We start from the raw sequence: 26,876 nt of genomic DNA on the forward strand, positions 1-26,876 counted from the left end.
TGTGGGCTTCTGGTGGCATTTTCTCAAATCTTTCAATATGTGGAGGCTGAGCACAGCTTCTAAGATTCACTTTCATTGTGCCTTCTACTCTTTGGCTTCCATAATGTGAATGACATCTGATACCACTGCCATTTCCCCCATGTGGATGGGATACAGGGATATGTAGATGCAATGCTTGTGGACATCTAGCATAGTTGGTCTCCACTGACCTGTGCCCAAGAAAATGACATTTCCTCTAAAGCAGAGGAAAGCTGGTTCCTCACTGTCTTGGCTCACTGTGACAATTACCTATTTCAATGAGGTTACAGAATTGCAGGCAATATTGATTGTATACCCCAACATGAACCACTGCCTTCAAGAGAAGGGAAGAAAACAAATCCACCCATGCCTTTGGTGCATTTACTGAGGACTGCCATTCCACCCACAGGTGTTATATTCCATTATCGGGCAGCAGCCAGCAGGTATTCACTGAACTTTGAGATGGCTAAACAAGTCTGTCAGGATAACAGCGCCACGATTGCAACCCCTGAACAGATTCAGGCCTCGTATGAAGATGGGTTTGATCAGTGTGATGCTGGCTGGCTTTCTGATCGAAGTGTCAGGTAAGCGATTGATTAATGTGCATAAAACCAATGTTTTGTTGTAAATTGCTAAAGCAACAGTTTAGCTATACAGCATGAAGTGGTAGGAAGAACAAGGAGATGCAATATTAAATAAAGGGTGCAATTCTAAGGAGGGTACAGGAACAGAGAGACCTGGGATATATATGCCAAAATCGTTGAAGGTAGCAGGGCAGGTTGAGAAAGTGTTTAAAAAGGCACACAGGATCCTGGATTTTATAAACAGAGGCATAGAGTACAAAAGCAAGGAAGTTATGATGAATGCTTTTAAAACTCTGGTTCAGCCTCAATTCTGCGCATCACACTTTAGGAAGGATGTGAAGACTTTAAAGATGTTGCAGTAAAGCTTTAGAGAATGGTACTAGGGATGAGGAATTTCAGTTATCTGGATATATTGGAGATGCTGGGGTTATCCTTCTTAGAGAGGAGATTTGATAGAGGTGTTCAAAATTACAAGGGACTTAGAAGAGATAGAGGGAAACTGTTTTCATTGATAGAAGGGTCAAGAATCAGAGGACATGGATTTAAGGTGAGTGGTAAAAGAACCATTGGTGATATGAGGAGAAACCATTTTACACACCGTAAGGCTAAGAACTGGAATGCACTGCCTGAGACTGTGGTGGAGGTAGATTCAATGCGAAAGGGATTTGGATAAGCACCCGCAGAGAAAAAGAATTTGCTGGATTACAGGGAAAGGTTGGGGGGTGGAACCAGCTGAGTTGCTCTTGTGGCGAGCTAGCATGGATATGATGAGCCGAATGGCCTTCTTCTGTGCAGTAACTATTCTATGATTCTATGACGTGCCTTTGGACATTTTACGGTGCTAAAGGTTTATCAGTGCAAGTTGTTGTTGTTGAACACATGTAGGACCTGTGCCAATGTAATCCTGATTAAGAAAGCTCTGCTATTTGCTTGTTGGTTTTGAACTGGAGCTAATTCATTTGCCTTTATATTGGTGCATAAACTTTAACTGTCTTTGACTGTACATTTATTGCTGTTAAAATAATGGATTGTCACAAACTTATCAAATCAACCAGTTATTTCTCTGTTAAAAGATGTACACGAAAAGCAATGTTAGCTACTGCTTTGATGATTCTGCCAATACTGCTATGCAACCGTCTGCTTTGGGATTAGAAGGTGCCTCAAGGAGCTTTTAAATTAGTGCTATAATAAAATCTGGCTTTGGAGAAGTGCTGCTGGGAGGTCATTCATTTTCTCACTAGATGCAGATTGAGGACATAAAGGCTTGTTCTATGATATGCACACAGTGTAATGATGTAATTGTGCTTCTCCATTTCAATCCAAACATCTTCATTCAGTACTTTTGCTGGTACTAATTTTATGGTGATATTGATGTTGTGATTACTAGAGGAAATAAACTGGCTGTGAATATTTAGCAGGTGAGAATTGAGGTCAATGGACTCAATAGCAACTCACAATTCCCACCAAAAGGTGGCTCACTGCAGTCACAGGGATATTAATACAGGTACTTCAAACACAAAATGGAAAAAAATGAATTAACGTTTTATTTCATCTAAGTGCTTTATATCCAAAGTATTATCTCGAAGTGCAGTCACTATCATTACATCGATAAGGCAATTGGCATTTTGCAGTTAACAATGTCCCAGAAACGGCAATGTGATGATTGATGATGCCACCTATTGTTGATGCTGTTTGATGTACAAAAAAGTTCAGAAACTGAACTGGACTAGCCATATAAATACTGTGGCTACAAGAGCAGGTCAGAGGCTAGGAATAGTGTGATGAGTAAACCACTATCTGACACCCCAAAGCCTGTCCACCATCTACAAGGCGCATGTCAAGAGTGTGATGGAATACTCCCCACTTGCCTGGATGAGTGCAGCTCCCACAACACTCAAGAAGCTTGACACCATCCAGGACAAAGCAGCCCACATGATTGGCACCACATCCACAAACATTCACTCCCTCATCCACCGACGCACAGTAGCAGCAGTGAGTACCATCTACAAGATGCACTGTAGGAATTCACCAAGGCTCCTTTGACAGCACCTTCCAAACCCATGACCACTACCATCTAGAAGGACAAGGGCAGCAAATAAATGGGAACACCACCACCTGCAAGTTCCCGTCCAAGTCACCCACCATCCTGACTTGGAAATATATCGCCGTTTCTTCACTGCCGCTGGGTCAAAATCCTGGAACTCCCTTCCTAACGGCACTGTGACTGTACCTACACCACATGGACTGCAGTGGTTCAAGAAGGCAGCTCATCGCCACCTTCTCAAGGGCAACTGGGGGTGGACAATAAATGCTGGCCCAGCCAGCGAAGCCCACATCCCGTAAATGAATAAAAAAAACTTTTGGCCAGAACATTGAAAGAAGCTGCATGATTTTCTTTGAATAGTAAAAGTAACTTTGATATTTCCAACTTGGCTGACATTTCTGTCTCAGAAGGTTCAAAAGACATCATTTCTTTGCACATATAATTTGAGTGGCAGGCAGGAAAGTGGAGTTAGAATCAGATCAGCCATGATCTTATTGAATGGTGGAGGAGGCTCGAGGGGCCGAATGGCCTATTCCTGCTCCTATTTTGTTTGTTCTTTCATTCTTATTTAGACTGATATTTCAGTGCAGTACTGAGGGAGTGTTGCACTGTCTTTTAATTGAGAAATTTATTCAAGGCCTTTCCTGACTGTTAAGATCAATGTAAGAGATCTCATGATACTTTCACAAAGAGTAGCAGGTTTGATAACAAAATAGTGACTACACTTCAAAGGTAATTTATTGGCTGTAAGATGCTTTGGGATACTCTGAGGATGTGAAAGGCACCACATAATGCTAGCTTTTCTTCCACCTTTTAGAAAACGCAATTGGATGCCTCGCTGCGATGATTTCGTCAGGATTGTAGACTCACTGTTTGGGCAATTATGGGTGTAAATCCACATATTAACACTGCAAAATGCTGTGCATTGCACCTCCCTATTGGGACAATTCATCAATTATCGCAGTATTATTTTGCTATGGCAGCTCTGTAGCTAGGGTAGTAGGCAACAATTCAAAGAAGCAGGGGAGAGTCTAACCATCTCTGAAATATTTCTGCTATCGAGACCCCCCGACGCCTGCCATCGAGTGGCTGCTTCTAGGCTGGGCTTTGGTTTCGGTGTGGCAGCCGGGGTGGGGGGGACCTTGATGTTGGGGAGATCCTGGCAGCGGTATTTTTCCCCTAAATGGCCCGTAAAGTGGCCTAATTGGCTACCAGCTAGTGTGTTGACCCCGCCTCTGGCAAGATAGCTTAGAAGAGGGAACGCATCGAGGAGCCAACCTGAAATGCTATCTTCAGGTTTTAATGCCTGCAACAGCACCTCTGTGGGACCAGGAAAATTCCACCCCTTGAGTCCAGTCTCACCATTATGACCTCCAATTTTTGAATTAATCTATCAATTTGTAGGCTCGTGCCAAAAAAAATTACCATGAAAGTTGCTGTACTGTTGTAAAAAGCCGACTGTTTCACTTACACCCTTCAGGGTAAGGAATCTCACACCTCACCTCCCAAATTATATGGTGAACCCCTAATGCTCTCTGAAGCAATTGTTATTCAATAAAGCCTTCCACCACCTTCTCAGAGTAACCATTGTTGGACAGTAAAGTGGCTTTTCCAGTACCATCCACATACAGAGAACAAAAGGGAAAAAAGTGTGACATCCTTTGTGTTCTATTGATTAAGATTGTTAATCAGTTATTCACTGACTAATCCATAATACTATCATACAATAATTTCTGTTTTTTGCTTCTTAGATACCCAATCACCAAGCCAAGACCTGGCTGCTATGGAGATAAAAGGGGGCAACCAGGTGTCAGAACGTATGGAATACGAGACCCCAGTGAGACATATGATGTTTACTGTTATGTGGGAGACACAAATGGTAAGAAGCGTTTATGGTGGCTGGCCCTTTTCATCAGTAACATTGCCTTCCTGTTGGCAATTTTAAAATAATCCTTCATAAAATGTTCCATGCTGTCAATGGGATAGAAATTCAGCTGAGCCCTATGAATTTCTTTTGGAGTGTTGTCATCACTTTGTAGTCAAACCTTCTCTTTGAAAATGTGCATGGAATTTTTGCATCCATCTTAACAGTCAGACACAGCCTCTAGTTAATTGTTCAGTTGAAAGATGGCATCTTCAACATTCCCTAAGTATTGCATTAATATAGTAGAGTACTACCTCCCTGCTAATACAAAACACATCTGCCCTTTGCTCGAAAGAACATCATTTAAATAATGTGGGTGAGCTGTTGGCACCTGTCACTGACAGCTTGTCCATTTCAAGCAAGCATAACCTGTTCACTTGCCTCACCAGCGAGCTTGTAAATCTATTGGTACATGAAAATAAAGAAGTGTGGTTTGTTACGAACATATGAATTAGGAGCAGGAGTAGGCCACTCGGCCCCTCGAGCCTGCTCCGCCATTCAATAATGTCATGGCTGATCTGGTTGTAACCACATTCCTGCCTACCCCCAATAACCTTTCACCCCCTTGTTAATCAAGAATCTATTTAGCTCTGCCTTAAAAATATTCAAAGACTCTGCTTCCACTGCCTTTTGAAGAAGAGAGAAAAAATCTCTCCTCATATCTGCCTTAAATGAGTGACCCTTTATTTTTAAAGTGTGACCGTAGTTCTAGATTCTTCCACAAGAGGAAACATTCTCTCCACATCCACCCTGTCAGGACCCCTCCGGATCTTAAAGGTTTCAATCAAATCACCTCTTACTCTTCTAAACTCCAGTGGTTACAAGCTTAACCTGTCCTCATAAGACAACCCATCCATTCCTGTTCTTAGCCTAGTAAACCCTCTCTGAACTGCTTCTAATGCATTTATATATTTTCTTAGACAAGGAGACCAGCACTGTACACAGTATTCCAGATGTGGTCTCACCAATGCCCTGCACAACTGAAGCATAACCTCCCTACTTTTATAATCAATTCCACTCACAATAAATGATAACATTCGATTAGCCTTCCTGCATATTAGCCATTTATGATTCATGCACTAGGACACTCAAACCCCTCTGAATCTCAGAGCTCTTCAACCGCTCACCATTTAGATAATAAGCTTCTTTTTCATTCTTCCTGCCAAAATGGACAATTTCACATTTTCCCACATTATACACCAATTGCCAGGTCTTTGCCCACTCACTTAACCCATCAATGTCCCTTTCGTAGCCTCTGTACGTCCTCTTCACAATTTACTTTCCTACCTATCTTTGTGTCATCCGCAAATTTAGCAACCATACCTCCGCTCCCTTCATCCAAGTCATTTATATAAGTTGTAAAAAGTTGAGGCCCCAGCACTGATTCCTGTGACACACCACTCATCACATTCTGTCAATCAGAAAAAGACCCATTTTTGGCTACCCTCTGCTTCCTGTTAGCTAGCCAATCTTCTACCCATGCCAATATGTTATCCCCTACACCATGAACTTTTATCTTCTGCAATAACCTTTGATGTGGCACCTTATCAAATGCCTTCTGGAAATCATAAGTACAGTACATCCACCAATTTCCCTTTATCCACAGCACATGTAACTCCATCAAAGGACTCCAATAAATTGGTTAAACATGATTTCCCTTTCACAAAACCATGTTGACTCTGCCTGATTACCTTGAATTTTTCTAAGTGTGCTGTTATAACATATTTAATAATAGCTTCTAAAATTTTTCCACTGACAGATGTTCAGCTAACTGGCCTGTAGTTTCCCGCTTTCTGTCTCCCTCCCTTTTGACTACAGGAGTTACATTTGCTATTTTCCAATCTAATGGAACCTTCTCCGGATCTAGGGAATTTTGGAAAATTAAAACCAATGTTTCAACTATCTCACTAGTCACTTCTTTCAAGACCTTAGAGTGAAGTCCATCCAGACCTGGAGATTTGTCAGCCTAGAGCCCCAACTATTTGCTCAATATCATTTCCCTGGTGATTGTAATTTTCCTGAGTTCCTGCCTCCCTTCCATTTCCTGATTTACAGCCATTTCTGGGATGTTACTTGTGTCCTCTATTGTGAAGACTCTTGCAAAATACCTGTTTAATTCATTTGCCATCTCTCTACTTTCCATTATCAATTGCCCAGGTGCACTTTCTATAGGACCAACGCTCACTTTGTTAACTCTTCTTATTTAAACATCTATAGAAACTCTTACTACCCGTCTTTATATTACTAGTTAGCTTTCTCTTGTACTCTAATTTTTCCCTCTTTATTAATCTTTTTGTCATTCTTTGCTGTTCTTTATATTCTTTCCAATCTTTTGACCTGCCACCTGTCTGCATAATTATAGGGGGAGGTGACAGTGTAGTGGTATTGTCACTGGACTGATAATCCAGAGACCCAGGGCAATGCTCTGGGGATCTGGGTTCAAATCTCACAGTAAATACCACCATCTACTGTGGGATTTTAATTCAATATAAATCTGGAATTAAAAGTCTAATGATGACCATGAAGCCATTGTTGACTCATAAAAACCCATTTGGTTCACTATGTCCTTTAGGGAAGGAAATCTGCTGTCCTTACCTGGTCTGGCTGATGTGATTCTAGACCCACAGCAATGTGGTTGACTCTTAACTGCCCTTGTTCAAAGGGATGGGTAATAAATGCTGGTCTTGCCAGTGGTGCCCAGCTTGCATGAAAGAATGTTTTAAAAAATGCTTTTTCCTTAAGTTTGATGCTGTCTTTAACTTTTTTTAGCCAAACCCCAGATTGTGGGGTTTGAATTTTTCTTTCTCATTGGAATGTATCTGTGCACCTGTGCATTCTGTGCATTCTGAAGTATCCTTTTAAATGTCTACCACTGAACCTTAATTGACCTATCTCTTAATCTCATTTACCAGTTCACTTTAGTTAACTCCGCTTTCATGCCTTCATTGTTGCCCTTATTTAGGTTTAAAATACTAGTCTTAGACGCACTTGTTACTCACTCAAAACGAATGTAAAATTCAATCATATTATGATCGCTGCTATCTAAGGGTGCCTTCACTATGAGATTATCAATTAATCATTGCACAATACCAGGTCTACTATAGCCTGCTCTCTGGTTGGCTCCAAAGTGTGCTGTTCTAAGAAACTATCCTGAAAACCTTTTACGAACTTCTCACCTACGCTACCTTTGCCCATCTGAATTTTTCAGTCCATATGTAGATTAAAATCCCCCATGATTATCACCATGCCTTTGTGACAAGCTCCCATTATCTTTTCTTTTATACTCGTCCTATCACATAGTTACAATTAGGAGGCCTGCACGCCACTCCCACAAGTGACTTCTTGCCTTTATCATTCCTCATCTCAACCAAAACCGCTTCTACATCCTGGTTTCCTGAACTTAAGTCATCCCTCTCTAATGCGCTAATACCAGCATTAACTAACAGAGCCAACACTCCACTTTTCCCTTCCTTCCTGTCCTTCCTAAATGTCACACACCCATCGATACTCAGGTCCCAACCTATGTCATTCTGTAGCCATGTCTCTGTAACCGCTATCAGATCATACTTATTTATTTCTATTTGCGCTATCAGTTCACCTGTTTTGTTTCAAATGCTACGTACGTTTAGATACTGAGCCTTCAGTTTTGTCCTTTTATTACTTTTGTAGCGTCTAGCCTTATCTGCTAATTTACTCTTTGGTGTGTACTCGCTGCCCCTTCCTGTCACTGTTTGTTTGTCATTTCCCATATTAACACCTTTTTCTCTTGCCCTGTCTCTACTCTTTGGTTTATTACATCTTCCCAAATTTGATCCCTTGCCCCAACTATTCAGCTTAAAACCCTTTCTACTTCCCTAATTATACAACTCGCAATGATACCAGCCCCAGCACGGTTCAGGTGTAGACCGTCTCAGCGGTACAGATGTTTGTGCTTAAATTACTTACCGAATTATTTTATTCAGTTATTTATATTTTTTACATATTTATTAATCTTATCACAAATTCCTGTACTATTTTAAGCCTTAGGGATAGAATAGACCTTGACCACTTACCCAGATACTCACCAAACAGCTATCTTCTTACCCTGTAGTAGAGCAAGAACCAGTTCCTATAGGGTGAAAAAGTTTGAAAAAGCAAAGGAGCACCTCCTTTCCTTCCTCACCTAACTCCTTGAGCTCACCAAACTCTGACACACCCTTGAGGTCGCACACTCAGTGCTGGTTGCACTGAGAATGACTGGATTTATATGCTCTAAACAAAGGGATTAGCTGAGCCCAGGTACATCAAGATCAATTCAAGCTAGTTTCCTCAAGTAACTATTTCAGCTGCTGCCAGTGGATAGCTTCTATCTCCCTGCATAGGCCACTGGATGAGACTTAGAATTTAAATAGTACTTGCAGTTAATTGTTAAATACAAACAATATTAGGTTTTTTAGAAAGATGTTTAAGTTTCCCTTAGCTCACCAAAGTCTCACACTCCGTTGAGGCTGCACACTCAGCTGAGGTTGGTCACACTGAGAATGTATGAATTTATATGCTGTAAACAAGGGGACTAGCTGTTACATTTATGTTCTCGAAACAGACATACTTGATGGAAAGTTTGTAGAGCCACAGTTTATGGAGACAATGGTGGGTAAATGGGTGTCAGCTGCACTCCTGAAATCTAAAAAAGCCTTGGTTTTGTGTTTACCCAGCTCTATCTCCCTTCTGCTCCATTCCTCTCACATTCTCACCCCATTCTTTATTGAACCTGGCGCTTTCCATTCTGGTTTCATTTTATGAAGCTCCTTGAAATGAGAACAGTGAAGCAGTACTCTTTGACATATATTGTCCAAATGTCAGATAATTTTGGCTATTTAAAGTAAATGGGAACAGTGAAGTACTTGGTATGGAAAATTACGGTTTCCCGTTGTATAAACTGAGTCATCCATTAAACTTCCTTCTGATGTTGTGGTTCAAGCTAGAGTATCAGTTGCTTGCTGTTGATTTTGGGCACACATTCTTCCCAAAGTGCTGAATTAGCAGAATCACATGTACCACTTGTCATTTGGAATCAAGCACACGATTTGCATCAAGCTGAAGGTAAATTAAAACCAGCAATCTAGGTCATAACTTTACCTCATGATTACTGTGATGGAACTATTTGGTTGCTAATTGCAACTGATGATGGATATAATATTTTTTTAAAATAAAGCCTTACAAGAAAATTGTAAGGGAACGCTTTATTTTTGAATCTTGTAAATATTCCATGTTAGCTGTGTTTTACATACTCATTACAGTTTGTGAAGGCAGCTTCATATCATTTGGCCTGTTATGATGCTGTTTTCAAATGATAATATCTCTGGGCGTCTTTTGGTGGGGGACAAATCTCCAGTTCCCTGAAACTGAACACATTATTAGCTTTTTTTGTTTTGGCCATAAATATAAGCAAGAATCACAATGTGAAAGAAAAGGTATGATTATTTTCCAGACCCTTCATCTCCTTGAAGTGAAACTTTACAAAACTGACACTTGTCAAAATAAATCTTTTCTCATTCATGTTACTGTTATTGAGTTTGCTCATCGCTGGTCATTTGTGTTAATTAGAAAGTTTGGAACCTGGAATGCCTGAAGTCAAGAGCCATTTGATTCAAATTTGCTACTTCAAAAGATTCATGAAAAGATTTTCCTCCACCCGCTCTACAATGCTGGTGCTTCATTGAATATTAACAAATATCACAAAGATCTCTGGTTGATCCCTGATTCCACAGGTGCTATAGACCCTGCAATACTTTAGACAAGCCAGTCATGTGTGAGCCTTAACAATGAGCGTTGGCAAGATGACCACATGGTCATGTCTTACTTTAGCCTCACATGCACATGTGCTTTTAGCAAGGGTTGCTTAACAGTGATCAGGAGCAAAAATCTTGGTTGATCTTCCCCTTCCTAACCCAGGGGGTCTATGACAAATTGTACCACCCTTCTTTCCCTCAGTGGAGATCAATTAACTTGACATAGCACGCTGAATCGACAAAACCTGTGAGCTTCTTGATCTGTATAAGCTCAATAACTCACTGGATAACTTCATTGACACATTAGTGGAGAAAGCCAGACATTCTTCATGCCAATGCCCACATAAAGTGGTGCAATATGTACACAATAGGAAAATACTTGAGATTCTTTCATTCATTTGCTGATGATTGTGGGGGGATACAATTTGCATCTTTAGATAAGGAAAAGGATCTCTCTCAGCCAGAGTCAACATACAGTCCATTGTTAGCAGCAAGTTAAAACATTGTCATGGTTTCCGTTTTCATTCAATATATTAGTTTAGTGAAACAGAGGTAAGGCCCAGAGAAGTTTCAGCTGACGTGGGACTGCCTGACTAAATTTTGCATTTGTTGTTGTAGGCATTTGCTATCAAAACAAGGATAAAATATTTCTTAATTCTAGTACCAGGGGACACAGTTTCAAAATAAGGAGGCTCAGTACCGAGATGAGGAGAAATTTTTTTACTCAGAGGGTTGTGAACCTTTGGAATTCTCTACCTCAGAGGGCTGTGGAAGCTCAGTCATTGAGTATGTTTAAAGTGGAGATTGATAGATTTCTAAATGCGAATGACATAAAGGGATTAGGGGATAGTGTGGGAAAAAAGCATTGAAGTGGATGATCAACCATGATCATATTGAATGGCAGAGCAGGCTCAATGGGCTGCTCCTATATTCCTATGTATGGGTAAAGGGGCACAGGGGCATTCACTATATACCGTCTGTATACGCATACATACAATCATTTATTTTTCACCAGTGAGCTTCAACATTTCACGTTCTTGCTTACCCTCTTTTAATTGAGTTTGCAATGTTTTACCAACTTCTAATATCCTCCCCAAAATGACATTTCTTCAAAGGTTGTGAGAACTCTGCCTTTGCCAAATCAAACTCAAATTTTAATGAATCCTTTGCACACAAATTAAGGAAAGGTTCATTAAATAACTTGCAAAACATTAGTCCTCCTGCTGATAACAGCATGTGAATAATGAAAGAATAAGGTCAAGTGTTTGTTAGTGTGTTTTGAATTGCTGACATTGCTGTTCTAACTGAACATATGCTTTAAAAGTGAGAAATCCTTGTGAAGCAATAATATTTTGAATTTAGTTCTGATCAGAACTGAAACATACACTAGTATGTTTTCTGGTGTATTTATGATAAATGATAAATAAAACTATTTAATGAATGAAAAATTATCCCTATAGTGAATGTTTAGTGCTAAGGCTTGTGAGGGAGTAGTATGCAGCATGTTTCAGCAGGTCACTTACACATTAAAATACTTGTTAGGGCTTTGGAAGATTTTAGATTTGATCCCTGTTCTGTGCTATTCTCAACCGAGTCTGACAGTTGAGCTAAAACTGCCATTGAAAATTTTCAGCCAAGATTTCTGTTCCTGATCAGTATACAGTGAGACCTGGCATAAAGTGTGTGCACATAATGTGAGGACAAGATTGGACTCGCCTGTGAGTACCTTTCAAATTGAACATACAGCCATCACTGTCCAGCCTCACTTTTAAAGAATATGCCACTTCACTGATGTACCTGAGGTGGCTGCAGTACTTGTGGCATGAGCTAGAATCTGAAGGAGGAAAATTTAAAAAATAAATTAAAAGGATTATATTTTCCCTGTAGGTGCTAAGGATTAGAGCTGAGTTTCTTAAAGTTAAATGATGGTTATCACATCTAATAAATAAGATGCATGGTTCAGTAGTAATTGGTACTATTGGTGGAAATAATGAGGTCATGCAGCTGGGCCCTTATTTGAACGGATATATTTTCTGTCTGAATTGGATGACAGATTTCCTTGAAATACTTGACTCCTTTGATGATTGGAATAACAAGATTGTTATCATTAATTAGTTGTGGCTTCAAAGTTTGAGATTTGTCTCCATCACAGCAGGTTACTTTATGCATTTGTTTTAAGTTTTATTATTTGAGTCTCTTTGTTGTATTCTACCTCCTTAAGATCTAGTTACAAGTAGACCTGACTTCTCTCCCATAAATCAAATGTTATTTCAGCAGAGGATTTCTTACAGGATTTGTGCTGTGCTTTGTGGGCTATGATGTTATGAGTTGAACAAAGTAACAAACCAGCACAGTTATTGTGTGACGGCAAGGAGAAGTGAATGTGTGTTCCAGGGCTGCCAAGGACTTATGGTTATCTATTTGAGTCACTGGCTGGGGTTATTTTTTAACTTAGGTGGCAGGCATAAAACTGGTCTTTCGGATCAGCAGCCCATTATAGAAATGCCGCATTTTTTATTTCAATCAAAATCAATGTGTTGAGTTGAAAATCTGCCTCCCTTTGTTTAGTTTGCATCCTGTTTTTTGCATGGAGAACCATTTGGAGGTGAAGTGCTCTACCCCTCGGGGCAAAAGTAGAGGGAATTGAACATGACAGGCTGAAGGAACAAAAATTTCCCCAATACATACAAAAAGATACTGTAAATGTTTAAAATATAGAATGAAGACAAACAATGCTAGACATGTAGTCAGCAGTTGCATAGAGAAAGACAGGTTAACATTTTGGAAACTGACCATTTGTTAGAATGTTCTGATAAAGCGTCAAAGCCTGAGAAGGCAACCTGTTATCTCTTTACAAATCTCCAAATATACAGTGCTCCTCTTTAAGCACATCCCTGCCAACCAACCACAAGGCAGGGGTGACAGTTTTGGAAAGCCATTGGTGCTTCACCTTGAAGGAGGACTGTGATGGTGGGCAGCTAGCAAAGGGCAAAACGAAATAGATATGAATTGAACAGACATTGGGCAGACTTTCCTCTTCCTGAGCCTAGGCGTATTGGATCCCTTGGACAACATATAGAGGAAGACTGGACAGGAAGGGTAGCACACCCCATTGACTCCTCCTCCTCTGACTTTTTTCTCTGCGCTGCATCTAAGTGATCCAATAAACTAGATGTAGGAATTGGAAAATCTGCTCCAGTGTTTTGAGGTAGTATCAAAGACAAAGAACGAGAATTCTTTGGATGTAGCTTCTGGATACTGATGAGATAACAATAGTGGTAAATATCCTCCTTGATTTCATGGTAGGCAAACACATTGCAAGGCGTCATACTGGGATATGCAGACAAGAAGATCCCACTTGATCTCTAGGTACAGAGATATTAACCTTTCCCTTTTAAATGCCAATGTAGGTACAGAAACAACTGCCTGAACTCAAGAAAGGTGTTAGGTGAGACTATGAGGAGCAAAGAGAGAAAAACATAGATATATCATTTTTTAGCCTTCAAGTATTAATTATTAGGGACAAGCATAACACCAGAACAGGGAAAGGGAGCAACAAAAATGTTTAGTAAACTATTTATTGAAAATGGTTTTGGAAAGGAATTAAAATACTTTGGGAATTTGGCAATTTAGATATCAATTTGTTTAGTTCTATGATTTCTTAGGATGTCATTACCAAGTCAGACTGATCTTTCTCTCTTGTTTAATAGGGTTTGTGTTCCATGTGTCAGCACCAGGAAAGTTGACGTTTGCTCAATCACAGCGGGAGTGCAAGCGTAGGAACGCACAGTTAGCAACAACTGGCCAGTTACATGCTGCATGGAAGCAAGGTCTGGATCGCTGCGACTATGGCTGGCTGGCAGATGGCAGTGTACGTTATCCAATTGTCTATGCCAGGAGTCAGTGTGGAGGGGGCCTTGTTGGAGTGAGGACCAAGTATCGATATGACAACAGAACTGGATTTCCAGATCCTAATACGCAGTTTGATGCCTACTGCTTCCGAGGTAAATAAATGTCTGGAAATTTGCACTAACATCGCTGATAGAATAGGAGGGTAAACTTTATAAATTCACCTTCACTTGTTGGGAATGCAAATGAAAATATGGACCCTGATGTTCAATGAACCATATCCAATTTTCTGTCCCATCAGCTCTTGATATACCATCCTGGTGGGTGCAACTCCATGCTGGGAATATAATTTTGTAAAATTACCTCTAGGATGTTGTGAAGCATGCAGGACAACAAAATGGAAACAATGTGAAAGAAATCATCTATAGGATTATCTCCTTTAGCTTTAACTGAGTAGTGTTTGGGGTGTCATGGTTTTTTTTTGAAGGGATTGTGGTCTCACTTTCTGCAGTATGACTGTTGAAGGGAGTTCACAGCACACGTTTACACAGGTACAAAGGGGACAGTTCTCTCCCCAGCCCCTACCATGGAGCAAGTTCAGCAGGGTAGAATTTCCAACTGCCTCAAACTTGCATCCCTGCGTTGGGTTCCTTCATATCTGTATCAGGAAGCCTACCTGCAGAGAGGGTTGCAGTAGGGTTGCAGTAGGTGTGATCCTTTACTTCCAAAGGAGGCATATGATATTAAGACTTTCTATTATGGAGCTGACAAAACTGAAGCCAGTGGGTGTCTAATTGATTGATGGGAATACATGCGCTGCAAAGGAGAAAGTGACAGAATCTATGACATATGATGTATTTCTATGACTTCTTAATATACCTGTCTAAATTTGGCAGATGCTTTCCTTACTGTCAATGTCCATTGGGAATTTGTGGAACTAACTGCAGGTGATGAGGAGCTTTCCACTCATTCCAGTCCTGCCTAGGGAGTTATGCCTTAAAATTTTGAATATTCACTTCTTCTTTGAGACACGAATGTGAGACATCGGAAGCAGTAAATTAATTTGACATGTGAATCTCTGTCAATGCCTTTATAATTTGTCTCTGTGTTTCTCAATTATCTGCTTTTTTTCTTTACAATTTTGTCTCTCTTCTGCTTTCCTCTCTTTATTATCTCTTGTCTATTTATGTCTTTCTCTCCTGTCATGCCAACTGTCCCACGTTTCTGGCCTTCCTCTCGCTCTTGCATATCATCTTATTTATCTCTCTTGTTTTCCTCTTCTGCCTTTCATGCTTTCCTTCCTTTGAAGGAAATTAGAGCTGGGAAATGTGCTAAAACTTTATGGGCGGAATTTTACGGCCCTGTCTCGGCGGGGGTGGGGCCATAAAATGCGGCGAGCCGTTCAAAAGTCCATTGATTTCGGTGGGACTGTAAAATCCCGCTGGCGTAAAATTCCACCCTATAACTCATTGCTAATATCTCAACTGGACTACTGTGTCTAATTCTGGGCATCACAATTTTGGAAGGATGTCAAGGCTGCCTTGTCATGCTTCCTCATCACTCTTTTGCCCCTTTCCCCCTATACTCACAGGGACATTTACACACTGAGAGATTAATTAAAACAGATCTGACAGAGAATTTGGTTGTAAAAGGAATGCTAGTTTGTTTGGAAATAAGAGTGCTTGTACTAAATGCTTTTCATCTGCCATTAGTTGTGGCCAACAGCTTCATAAAAACTCAATTGGAAAATGTATTCCCCAGTGTAATCTTCATCATCCAAACCAGAAAAATCCCAGATTTGATTCCTTGTCTGTAGAAAATTAATTCGTCAAAGTTTAGGTTGCAGTTTGGAGACCACAATTGATGAGACCCCCATGATAGGGAGCTATCGTTAGAGTTGGAATATGTACTAAAACTTTATAAATCACTGGTTATGCCTCAGCTGGAATATTGTGTCTAATTCTGGACATCACAATTTTGGAAGGATGCCAAGGCTTTGGAGAGAGTGCAGAGGAGATTTAGTAGAATGGTACCAGGGATGAAAGACTTTAGTTATGTAGAGAGACTAGAAAAGCTGGGATTGTTCTCCTTCAAGCAGAGAAGATTAAGCAGAAGTTTAATAGAGAAGTTCAAAATCTTAGAATCATAAAAAGAAGGATATTTGGCCTATCTTGCCTGTAATATTTTATGCAGTAGGTTATTATTAACCATAATGCATTGTATAAAAGAGCGATGGTAACAGACATAATAACATTGGTACAACCAAGTCCAAAGGGGTGAATAAATTCCTCTCTTTTCCACTCCTGAGGTTAGCTGTGGCAGAATTTGAATTTTTAGGAAATTGTGATTTTTCAATTCAATATGTACATGACCGGATGTAAAGTTATATGAAAAAAAGAACAGCCAGATCTCTTGAGTTAACAAGTAAGGAAAAAAACTAAGATAAAAGCAAAAAACTGCAGATGCTGGAAATCCAAAACAAAAAAACAAAAATACCTGGAAAAACTCAGCAGGTCTGGCAGCATCTGCGGAGAGGAACACAGTTAACGTTTCGAGTCCGAATGACCCTTCAACAGAACTAAGTAAAAGTAGAAGAGAGGTGAAATGTAAGCTGGTTTAAGGGTGGGGGAGGGGGGGAGTGGGGGGGGGTTGGGGGGTGGGGACAAGTAGAGCTGGATAGAGGGCCAGTGATAGGTGGAGATAACCAAAAGATGTCACAGACAAAAGGTCAAAGAGGTGTTGAAGGTGGTGATATTATCTAAGGAATGTGCTACTTAAGGGTAGAAAGCAGGACAAGCAAGGTACAGAAAGCCCTAGTGGGGGTGGGGTGGGGTGAAGGAATCGAAAAAGGCTAAAAGGAAGAGATAAAACAATGGATGGAAATACATTTAAAAATAATGGAAATAGGTGGGAAAAGAAAAATCTATATAAATTATTGGGAAAAAAGGGGGCGTCTCGGAAAGGGGGTGGGATGGAGGAGAGAGTTCATGATCTAAAATTGTTGAACTCAATATTCAGTCCAGAAGGCTGTAAAGTGCCTAGTCGGAAGATGAAGTGCTGTTCCTCCAGTTTGTGTTGAGCTTCACTGGATCAATGCAGCAGGCCAAGGACGGACATGTGGGCATGAGAGCAGGGTGGAGTGTTGAAATGGCAAGCGACAGGGAGGTCTGGGTAATGCTTGCGGACAGACCGAAGGTGTTCTGCAAAGCGGTCACCCAGTCTGCATTTGGTCTCTCCAATGTAGAGGAAACCGCATTGGGAGCAACGAATGTAGTAGATTAAATTGAGGGAAGTGCAAGTGAAATGCTGCTTCACTTGAAAGGAATGTTTGGGCCCTTGGACGGTGAGGAGAGGGGAAGTAAAGGGACAGGTGTTGCACCTTCTGCGGTTGCATGGGAAGGTGCCGTGGGAGGGGGTTGAGGTTTAGGGGTGATGGAGGAGTGGACCAGGGTATCCCAGAGGGAACGATCCCTGCGGAATGCCGCCGGGAGGGTGAAAGGAAGATGTTTTTGGTGGTGGCATCATGCTGGAGTTGGCGGAAATGGTGGAGGATGATCCTTTGAATGCGGAGGCTGGTGGGGTGATAAGAAAAGACAAGGGGGACCCTATCATGTTTCTGGGGGGGAGAGGAAGGTGTGAGGGCAGATGCCCGGGAGATGGGCCGGACACGGTTGAGGGCCCTGTCAACCACCGTGGGTAGAAAACCTCGGTTAGGGAAGAAGGAAGACATGTCAGAGGAACTGTTTTTGAAAGTGGCATCATCAGAACAGATGCGACGGAGGCGAAGGCACTGAGAGAATGGGGTGGAGTCCTTACAGGAAGCAGGGTGTGAGGAGCTGTTGTCAAGGTAGCTGTGGGAGTCGGTGGGCTTGTAATGAATATTGGTGGACAGTCTATCATCAGAAATTGAGACAGAGAGGTCAAGGAAGGGAAGGGAAGTGTCAGAGATGGACCATGTGAAAATGATGGAGGGGTGGAAATTGGAAGCAAAATTAATAAATTTTTCCAGGTCCAGACGAGAGCAGGAAGCAGCACCGAAGCAATCATCGATGTACTGGAGAAAGAGTTGTGGGAGGGCGCCGGAGTAGGACTGGAACAAGGAATCTCGGCATGATGTTGAACTCTTCTTCCGCCGCCTTCGTCTCCGTGCTCACTTCTTAGGGCAGGAGTCCTCTCTGTTCTGTTCTGATGATGCCATTTTCAAAAACAGTTCCTCTGACATGTCTTCCTTCTTCCCTAACTGAGGTTTTCCACCCACGGTGGTTGACAGGGCCCTCAACCGTGTCCGGCCCATCTCCCGGGCATCTGCCCTCCCACCTTCCTCTCCCCCCCAGAAACATGATAGGGTCCCCCTTGTCTTTTCTTATCACCCCACCAGCCTCCGCATTCAAAGGATCATCCTCCGCCATTTCCGCCAACTCCAGCATGATGCCACCACCAAAAACATCTTCCTTTCACCCTCCTGGCGGCATTCCGCAGGGATCGTTCCCTCTGGGATACCCTGGTCCACTCCTCCATCACCCCTAAACCTCAACCCCCTCCCACGGCACCTTCCCATGCAACCGCAGAAGGTGCAACACCTGTCCCTTTACTTCCCCTCTCCACACCGTCCAAGGGCCCAAACATTCCTTTCAAGTGAAGCAGCATTTCACTTGCACTTCCCTCAATTTAATCTACTACATTCGTTGCTCCCAATGCGGTTTCCTCTACATTGGAGAGACCAAATGCAGACTGGGTGACGGCTTTGCAGAACACCTTCGGTCTGTCCGCAAGCATTACCCAGACCTCCCTGTCGCTTGCCATTTCAACACTCCACCCTGCTCTCATGCCCACATGTCCGTCCTTGGCCTGCTGCATTGATCCAGTGAAGCTCAACACAAACTGGAGGAACAGCACTTCATCTTCCGACTAGGCACTTTACAGCCTTCTGGACTGAATATTGAGTTCAACAATTTTAGATCATGAACTCTCTCCTCCATCCCCACCCCCTTTCCGAGACGCCCCCTTTTTTCCCAATAATTTATATAGATTTTTCTTTTCCCACCTATTTCCATTATTTTTAAATGTATTTCCATCCATTGTTTGATCTCTACCTTTTAGCCTTTTTCAATTCCTTCACCCCACCCAACCCCCACCATGGCTCTCTGTACCTTGCTTGTCCTGCTTTCTACCCTTAATTAGCACATTCCTTAGATAATATCACCACCTTCAACACCTCTTTGACCTTTTGTCTGTGACATCTTTTGGTTATCTCCACCTATCACTGGCCCTCTATCCAGCTCTACCTGTCCCACATCCCCCTTAAACCAGCTTATATTACACCTACTTTTACTTAGTTCTGTGGAAGGGTCATTCGGACTCGAAACGTTAACTGTGTTCCTCTCCGCAGATGCTGCCAGACCTGCTGAGTTTTTCCAGGTATATTTGTTTTTGTTTTTAACAAGTAAGGAGTTAGTTTTAATGTTGGAAACTCACTCAGGTAAAAGTATAAAACTTATTAAAAAGAAGATAACCGCACACCCCGAATCCCATGACATACATAAGCACACTAGCATGCAGGACAGAACAAGCTACAGGGTGGAGCAGGTGGAATTATAAGAATCAAAGTCCATAAGAAAAGAAGAGGTGCGGGTGTACTAGTATTGTCACTGGGCTGGTAATCCAGAGACCCAGGGTAATTCTCTGGGGACCCGGGTTCGATTGTCGAATTTGAATTCAATAAAAATCTGGAATTAAAAGTCTAATGATGACCATGAAACCATTGTCGATTGTTGAAAAATCCATCTGGTTCACTAATGTCTTTTAGGGAAGGAATCTGCCATCCTCACCTGGCCTACATGTGATTCTAGATCCATAGTAATGTTTAAATGCTCTCTGAAATGGCCTAGCAAGCTATTCAGTTGTATCAAACTGCTAAAAAGTCAATAAAAAGAAATGAAACCGGACAGACCACCTGACATCGACCTAGGCACCAGAAACATAGTCCTGTCGACCATGCAAAGTCCTCCTTACTAACTTCTGGGGACCTGTGCCAAAATTGGGAGAGCTGTCTCACAGACCAACAAGCAACAGCCTCACATAGTCATCCTACCTTACAGATCATGTCCCAAACACCACCAGCACCATCCCTGGATATGTCCTGCCACACTGGCAGGACAGACCCAGCAAAGATGCTGGCAAAGTGGTATACAGTCGGTAGGGAGTTGCCCTCGGAGTCCTCAACATCGACTCCAGACCCCATGAAGTCTCATGGCACCAGGTCAAACATGGGCAAGGAAACCTTTTGCTAATTACTATGTGCCACCCTCCCATAGCTGATGAATCAGTGCTCCTCCATGTTGAACACAACTTGGCGGAAGCATTGAGGGTGGCAAGGGTGCAGAATGTACTCTGAGTAGGGGACTTCAATGTCCATCACTAGAGTGGCTCAGTAGCACCAACACAGACCGAACTGGCCGAGTCCTAAAGGACACAACTAATAGACTGGGTCTGCAGCAGGTGATGAGGGAACCAGCAAGAGGGAAAAATATACTTGACCTCATCTTCACCAACCTGCCTGCTGCAGATGCGTCAGTCCGTTTCAGTATCGGTAGGAGTGACCACTGCACAGTACTTGTGGAGATGTAGTCCCGCCTTCACATTGAGAGCACCCTCCATCATGTTGTGTAGCACTACTGCTGTGCTAAATGGGATAGATTTTGAGAATATCTAGCAACTCAAGACAGGGTATCCATGAGGTGCTGTGGACCATCATCAGCAGAAGAATTGTACTCAACCACAATCTGTATCCCCCAATTTACCATTATCACCAAGCCATGGGACCAACCCTGATTCAATGAAGAGTGCAGGAGGGCATGCCAGGAGCAGCACCAGGCATATCTAAAAATGAGGTATTGAGATATAGTGAAGCTACTAACAGAGCAACTTGTGTGCTAAACATCATATGCAGCAAGTGATAGTCAGAGCCAAGCGATTCCACAACCAATGGATTAGATCTAAGTTCTGCAGTCCTGCCACATCCAGTTGTAAATGGTGGTGGACAATTAAACAACTCACTGGAGGAGAAGGCTCCACAAATATCCCCATCCAGTACACCAGTGCAAAAGATAAGGTTGAAGCATTTCCAACAATCTTCAGCCAGAAGTGCCGAGTGGATGACCCATCTTGGCCTCCTCCGGAGGTCCCCAGCATCACAGATGCCAGTCACAACCAATTCGATTCACTCCACTTGATGTCAAGAAACGGCTTAAGGTACTGGATACTGCCAAGTCTCCAGCTGCTTCATCAATGATCTTCCTTCCATGATAAAGTCAGGAGTGGGGATGTTCACTGATGATTGCACAATGTTCAGTTCCTTTTGCGACTCCTCAGATACTGAAGCAATCCATGTCCAAATGCAGCAAGACCTGGACAATATCCAGGCTTGGGCTGATAAGTGGAAAGTAACATTCGTGCCACACAAGTGCCAGATAATGACCGTGCTAACAAGAGCAAATCTAACTATCTCTCCTTGACATTCAATGGCATTGCCATCGCTGAATCCCCCACTATTAACATCCTGGGGATTACCATTGACCAGAAACTGAAATGGACTAGCCATATAAATACTATGGCTACAAGAGTTGGTCAGAGAATAGGAATCATGCAACAAGTAACTCACCTCCCTACTCCCCAAAGCCTGTCTACCATCTACAAGGCACAAGTGCCTGGATGAGTGCAGCTCCAACAACACTCAAGAAGCTTGACACCAAAGCAGCTCACTTGATTGGCACCCCATCCACAAACATTTACTCCCTCCACCACTGACGAACAGTGTGTATCATCTACAAGATGTGCTGCAGAAGCTCATCAAGGCTCCTTATACAACACCTTCCAAACCCATGACTGCTACCATCTAGAAGATCAAGGGCAGCAGACACATGGGAACACCACCACCTGGAAGTCCCCCCACCCCAAGTAGCTCACCATCCTGATTTGGAAATATATCACCGTTACTTCACTGTTGCTGGGTCAAAATCCTGGAACTCCCTTCCTAATAGCAGTGTGGGGGTACCTACACCACAAGGACTGCAGCGGTTCAAGAAGGCAGCTCACCACCACCTTTTCAAGGGCAAATAATGATGGGCAATAAATGCTGGCCCAGGCAGCGAAGCCCACATCCTGTATATGAATAAAAAAAACGTTCCGACGTTCTTTTGGTGGCCTTGAAATTCCATGGCTGATGTAAGCTGGAGATGGTCTCTTTTAAACTGTAATCTGTCTTTTTCCAAAATGGATGCTATGACACTTGAAGTTCCTTTCTATTAAAAGTCTCTTTCTCTGCGATGTATTCCAAAATGTAACAGAGATAGGGTCACAAACTTGAGAATAGCAGAGTGAGAGATGTGATGTTACATTCTGCAATCTTCTTCTCGATGTTACTGGTGCATTCTACAGGCCTTTTCTTTTGCTGTAGCAAACAGACAATCTTATGGTCATAGCTTTTCACAAATGGGGTTGTGATCAGGTAACAGCTGGCTATTACCACATAACAGGGCAATCCATATGAATGAAAGAGTTTCAATCTCCCATTATCAAACCTATCAAGGTGTTATTGAAACAGAATGGGTTCTTAGCATCCTCCTTGCAGAATGAGTTTTGTTAGTCCTTGTTTGTTCCTGGCAGTTTCTGGAGTCAGGAAGTCTGGTGGCCTCTTGTCCTTATGTTTTGCAGAGAGCTCAGACAATGGTAAGTGTGAAGCCCATTAGGGGAACTGCCCAGCCATGTCCTCTTGTAATCCCCTTTCAGAAGCTTCTAGAAATTTGGCCAATTTTCAGGTCAGGTGACTTATGCAGCCATTTTAAAACACAGGCAGAAATTTTCCGTCGGCAATTTGGGGGCGGGACCCGCTCACCGATGGGAAAATGACGTGGGATGACGTTGGGAGGAACCCCCGACGTCATCACGGTCCATTTACATATTAAGGAAGGCGGGTGGACAGTGAAATCAGCTGTCCGCCCGCCGACCTGTCAATGGCCAATTAAGGCCATTGACAGGGTAATTAAGCTTGTTAAATGCCCTTCCCGTCCAACCTTAAGACTGGCGGGCAGGCCAGGAGCCCCAGCGGGCTTCTGATGATACATGAAACCTCATCCACTGGTGGGATGAGGTTTCATGTCTGTTTTTAAAACCTTCAATAAAGTTTATGTGCTTCTTATTAACATGTCCCATCTCGTGTGACATTGTCACATGAGGGGAACATGTTAATAATTTTAATATTTTTCTATTTTTTAAAGATTTTTATACTGTCACTAATCTCCCTGAGACAGCACTTACTCTCAGGGAGATGTGCGCTCCTTCGCACGCATGCGTGAAAGTGCGCACTTTGACAGAAGGGGAATCCCTCCCCCCCTCCACTCCCGCACAGGAAGCGCATAGCGCATAGCACTTCCTGTCGGGCAGGCCACTGGGTGGGCCTTAATTAGCCCGCCCACTCAAAATGGCGGCGGGCCCTGTTTCTGCGGTGGAGTTTGGCTGCCTGCCCGCCGCCGAGCCGGTGGGGCCCGCCCGCCCATCAAGGTAAAAATTCTGGCCAGTCGCCTTGCAGTTCTAGCTGTTTTTTCCCTTTTTCAAAACAATTCAGGGCATCACACCAATGGATGAAATTAAAGATTAATGTTCCACATTGCACACGACACATCGCCGCAACAACTTTTGAAAAGGAATTGAACAAATACTTGAAGGGGAAGAATTTGCAAGTCAATGGCAAAGGGCAAGGGAGAGACTAGGACCCAAGGGCACAGCCTCAGAGTAAAGGGAAGACCTTTTAGAACAGAGATGAGGAGAAACTTCTTTAGCCAGAGAGTGAATCTATGGAATTCATTGCCACCGAAGGCTGTGGAGGCCAGGTCATTGAATGTATTTAAGACCGAGATAGATAGGTTCTTGATTGGTAAGGGGATCAAAGGTTATGAGGAGAAGGTGGGAGAATGGGGTTGAGAAACTTATCAGTCATGATTGAATGGCGGAGCAGACTCGATGGGCCGAATGGCCTAATTTCTGCTCCTATGTCTTATGGTCTTATGGTCTTGTGGCAAGGGAATGGGACCGATTGAAAAAAAAACAGGTGAAGTAGCATAGTGGTTATTTTACTGAACTAGTAGTCTAGGGGGCTGGACTAATAATCCAGAGATTTAAATTCAAATCCTACTAGAGCATCTGGGGAATTTAAGTTCAGCTATTTATATAAATCTGGAATAAAGAGTTAGTAACAGTAACGGTCACCATGAAGCTACTTGATTGTTGTTAAAGCCCACTGGTTCACTCTTGCCCTTTAAGGAAGGAGATATGCCATCTTGGTCTGGCCTGTATGTGCCTTCAGACCCACAACAATGTGATCTCCCTTACCTCCCCTCTGAAATGTTCTAGGAAGCCGCTCAGTTGTACAAAACTGCAATGAAAATCTATAATCCACCTGGTTTACATCTCCACCTTCTCAAAGGATGGGCAACAAATGCTGAACTTGCCAGTGATACTTACATCCTGTGAATGGGGAAGACATAATTGGAAGGTTCTTTAAACATCTGGCACAGGCACAATAGACTGAAAAGCCTCTTGCTGTGCTGTAAGCTTCACTGATCTGGAGGTGTCAGATTAAAACAGGGTCAGGTTCGACTATGATTTTTCCCATTATCCGTGCACTTTCTGTCACATATGCCATAGGCTAACAGACAAAGATTGGCTACTGGGCTGAAGCACTTGAGGCATACCCTACCTGTGGAATTTTCGACCAGCACAAGGAACTGCTCTCAGGACAGCACCTTCCAAACTTGTGACCTCTACCACCTAAAAGGACAAGGGTAGCAGATGCATGGGAACACCATCGCCTGCAAGTTCCCCTCCAAGCCACACAATATCCTGACTTGGAACTATATCGCCATTCCTTCACTGTCACTGGGTCAAAATCCTGGAATTCCCTAACAGCACTGTGAGTGTTACCTACACCACATGTACTGCAGCGGTTCAAGAAGGTGGCTCACCACCACAATCACCTTATGGGAAATTAGGGATGGGCAACAAATGGTGCCTTGCCAGCAATGCCCACACACCATGAAAGAATAAAAAAAAATCAACATAAGTCACATTGACAATCATTAGTGTGTTTTTATGCATGACATTGTGACAAAAAAGACAAAGGTGCTTCTCTCTCCTCAAGCAAAAGTATCTGTTAAACAGCTTTTCCTGAAGCCAGTGTTGCTTTAAAAAAAATCTCCCAAAGACCTACATTTAAAGTTTCAGATTGGCTTTTTCGTTGAACTTTATCTTTCTGACCAAATGGAAACTTTGATGAGTTTGTACACCAAGTTACTGTGACTAGTTCTTTGGCATTTGAGTTTAGTGCTAGATTTTGTTGCTTTGCTGCTTTAGGATTCCATTGGAAAAAAGAGCAAGAGCATGTATAAGTCATATTTATTTTAACTATCACAGTCATAAATTAAGATGATTGATCTACTTTCATATAAAGATCGGATTTGTTAAGTTGGAACATAAAAGCACATTGCCAATGAACCCTTTCAAGTAGGCAGGTACTTCTACTCTGACCAGCGTCTGTGGAACACATGTTCTTCCTGTTATTAAGAATTATGTCATCTTTTAATATATCTCTACAGAGTTCACTCAGACTGGTGACTCTACAGTTTGTTGGATAATAGGAATTAACTATATGAATATTTCCTTTTTTAAAAAATTAACAAAAATTTCAAATCTTTTCTGGTTTTGTTTTCTTATGATTTTAATTTCATCCCCCTTTCACTTCATCCATCAACTGAGGGAGTGGGCGCTCTATAAAATTTATCAGGGCAATGTTGCTCTGTAACCAGTCACTATGAAGTGCAAAAATTATCCTGATATAATAAGTTGAGCCATAGGGTCATAAAACAATTATGACACAGAAGGAGGACATTCAGCCCATCAAGTCCATGCTAGGTCTCTGTTGAGCAACCCAATTAGATTAATTCCCCTGCTCTAGACCTGTGGCCCTGCAAGTTTATTTCCCTCAAGTGCCCATCCAATTTCCTTTTGAAATCATTCTTCATCTCCACTTCCACGACCCTAGTAGGCAGTGAGTTCCAGGTCATTACCACTCGTTGCGTAAAAAGGTTCTTCCTCACATTCCCTCTGCGCCTCTTGCCCAGAGCCTAAACATATTTCTCCTGGTCCTTGTACCAACAACTAATGAGAACAATTTTTCTTTGTCCGCCTGATTTAAAACTCTGATTACTTTTTGAAAACGTAACTCCCTTCAAATTGATAAGGCCATGATGAGCTAGGAAGATCAGGAGCACCTCAGAGTTGATTACTGTTTTGTGTTTAATCAACTGATCTCAGCTCGGGTAGTAGTGGGGTCAGTAGTCTCATGTGTGTTGGGGGGGTGGGGCGGGGAATAGTCAGGTGTCCTGCTCCTGTCTATTATTCATTGACAGTCCTTGTGAGAGTGTGAGTGGATGTTGGGTATGGACAGAATTGAGTTTGGTTGTTATGCCTCCGTGCAGTCAAATGGTTTGCTGACATCCATGTAAAAAAATGTGGCAAGTTGGGCAAGGTACCAATACTAGTGGAATTGTACCCGAGTACAGAGTCAGGAGAGGAAGGGAGACGGCTGGGTACTTAAAATAAAATGTACTCACATACACCGCACATCTTGTTTA

At 42.4% G+C, this 26,876-nt stretch overlaps 1 protein-coding gene across 7 annotated transcripts in view; it reads left to right on the forward strand.

The window, feature by feature from the left end:
- Positions 1-26,876, forward strand: part of LOC144694351 (versican core protein-like) — a 234,779-nt gene that overhangs the window by 23,244 nt on the left and 184,659 nt on the right. For all 7 annotated transcript variants that reach the window (XM_078564656.1, XM_078564648.1, XM_078564664.1 and 4 more), the window contains exons 5-7: positions 428-602; positions 4,398-4,525; positions 14,052-14,345. In XM_078564656.1, the coding sequence (XP_078420782.1) occupies positions 428-602; positions 4,398-4,525; positions 14,052-14,345 (597 nt within the window). The remainder of the gene's footprint in view (positions 1-427; positions 603-4,397; positions 4,526-14,051; positions 14,346-26,876) is intronic.

Source organism: Cetorhinus maximus, chromosome 2 (assembly GCF_964194155.1).
Source record: "Cetorhinus maximus chromosome 2, sCetMax3.hap1.1, whole genome shotgun sequence".
In the NCBI taxonomy this organism is placed as follows: Eukaryota; Metazoa; Chordata; class Chondrichthyes; order Lamniformes; family Cetorhinidae; genus Cetorhinus; species Cetorhinus maximus.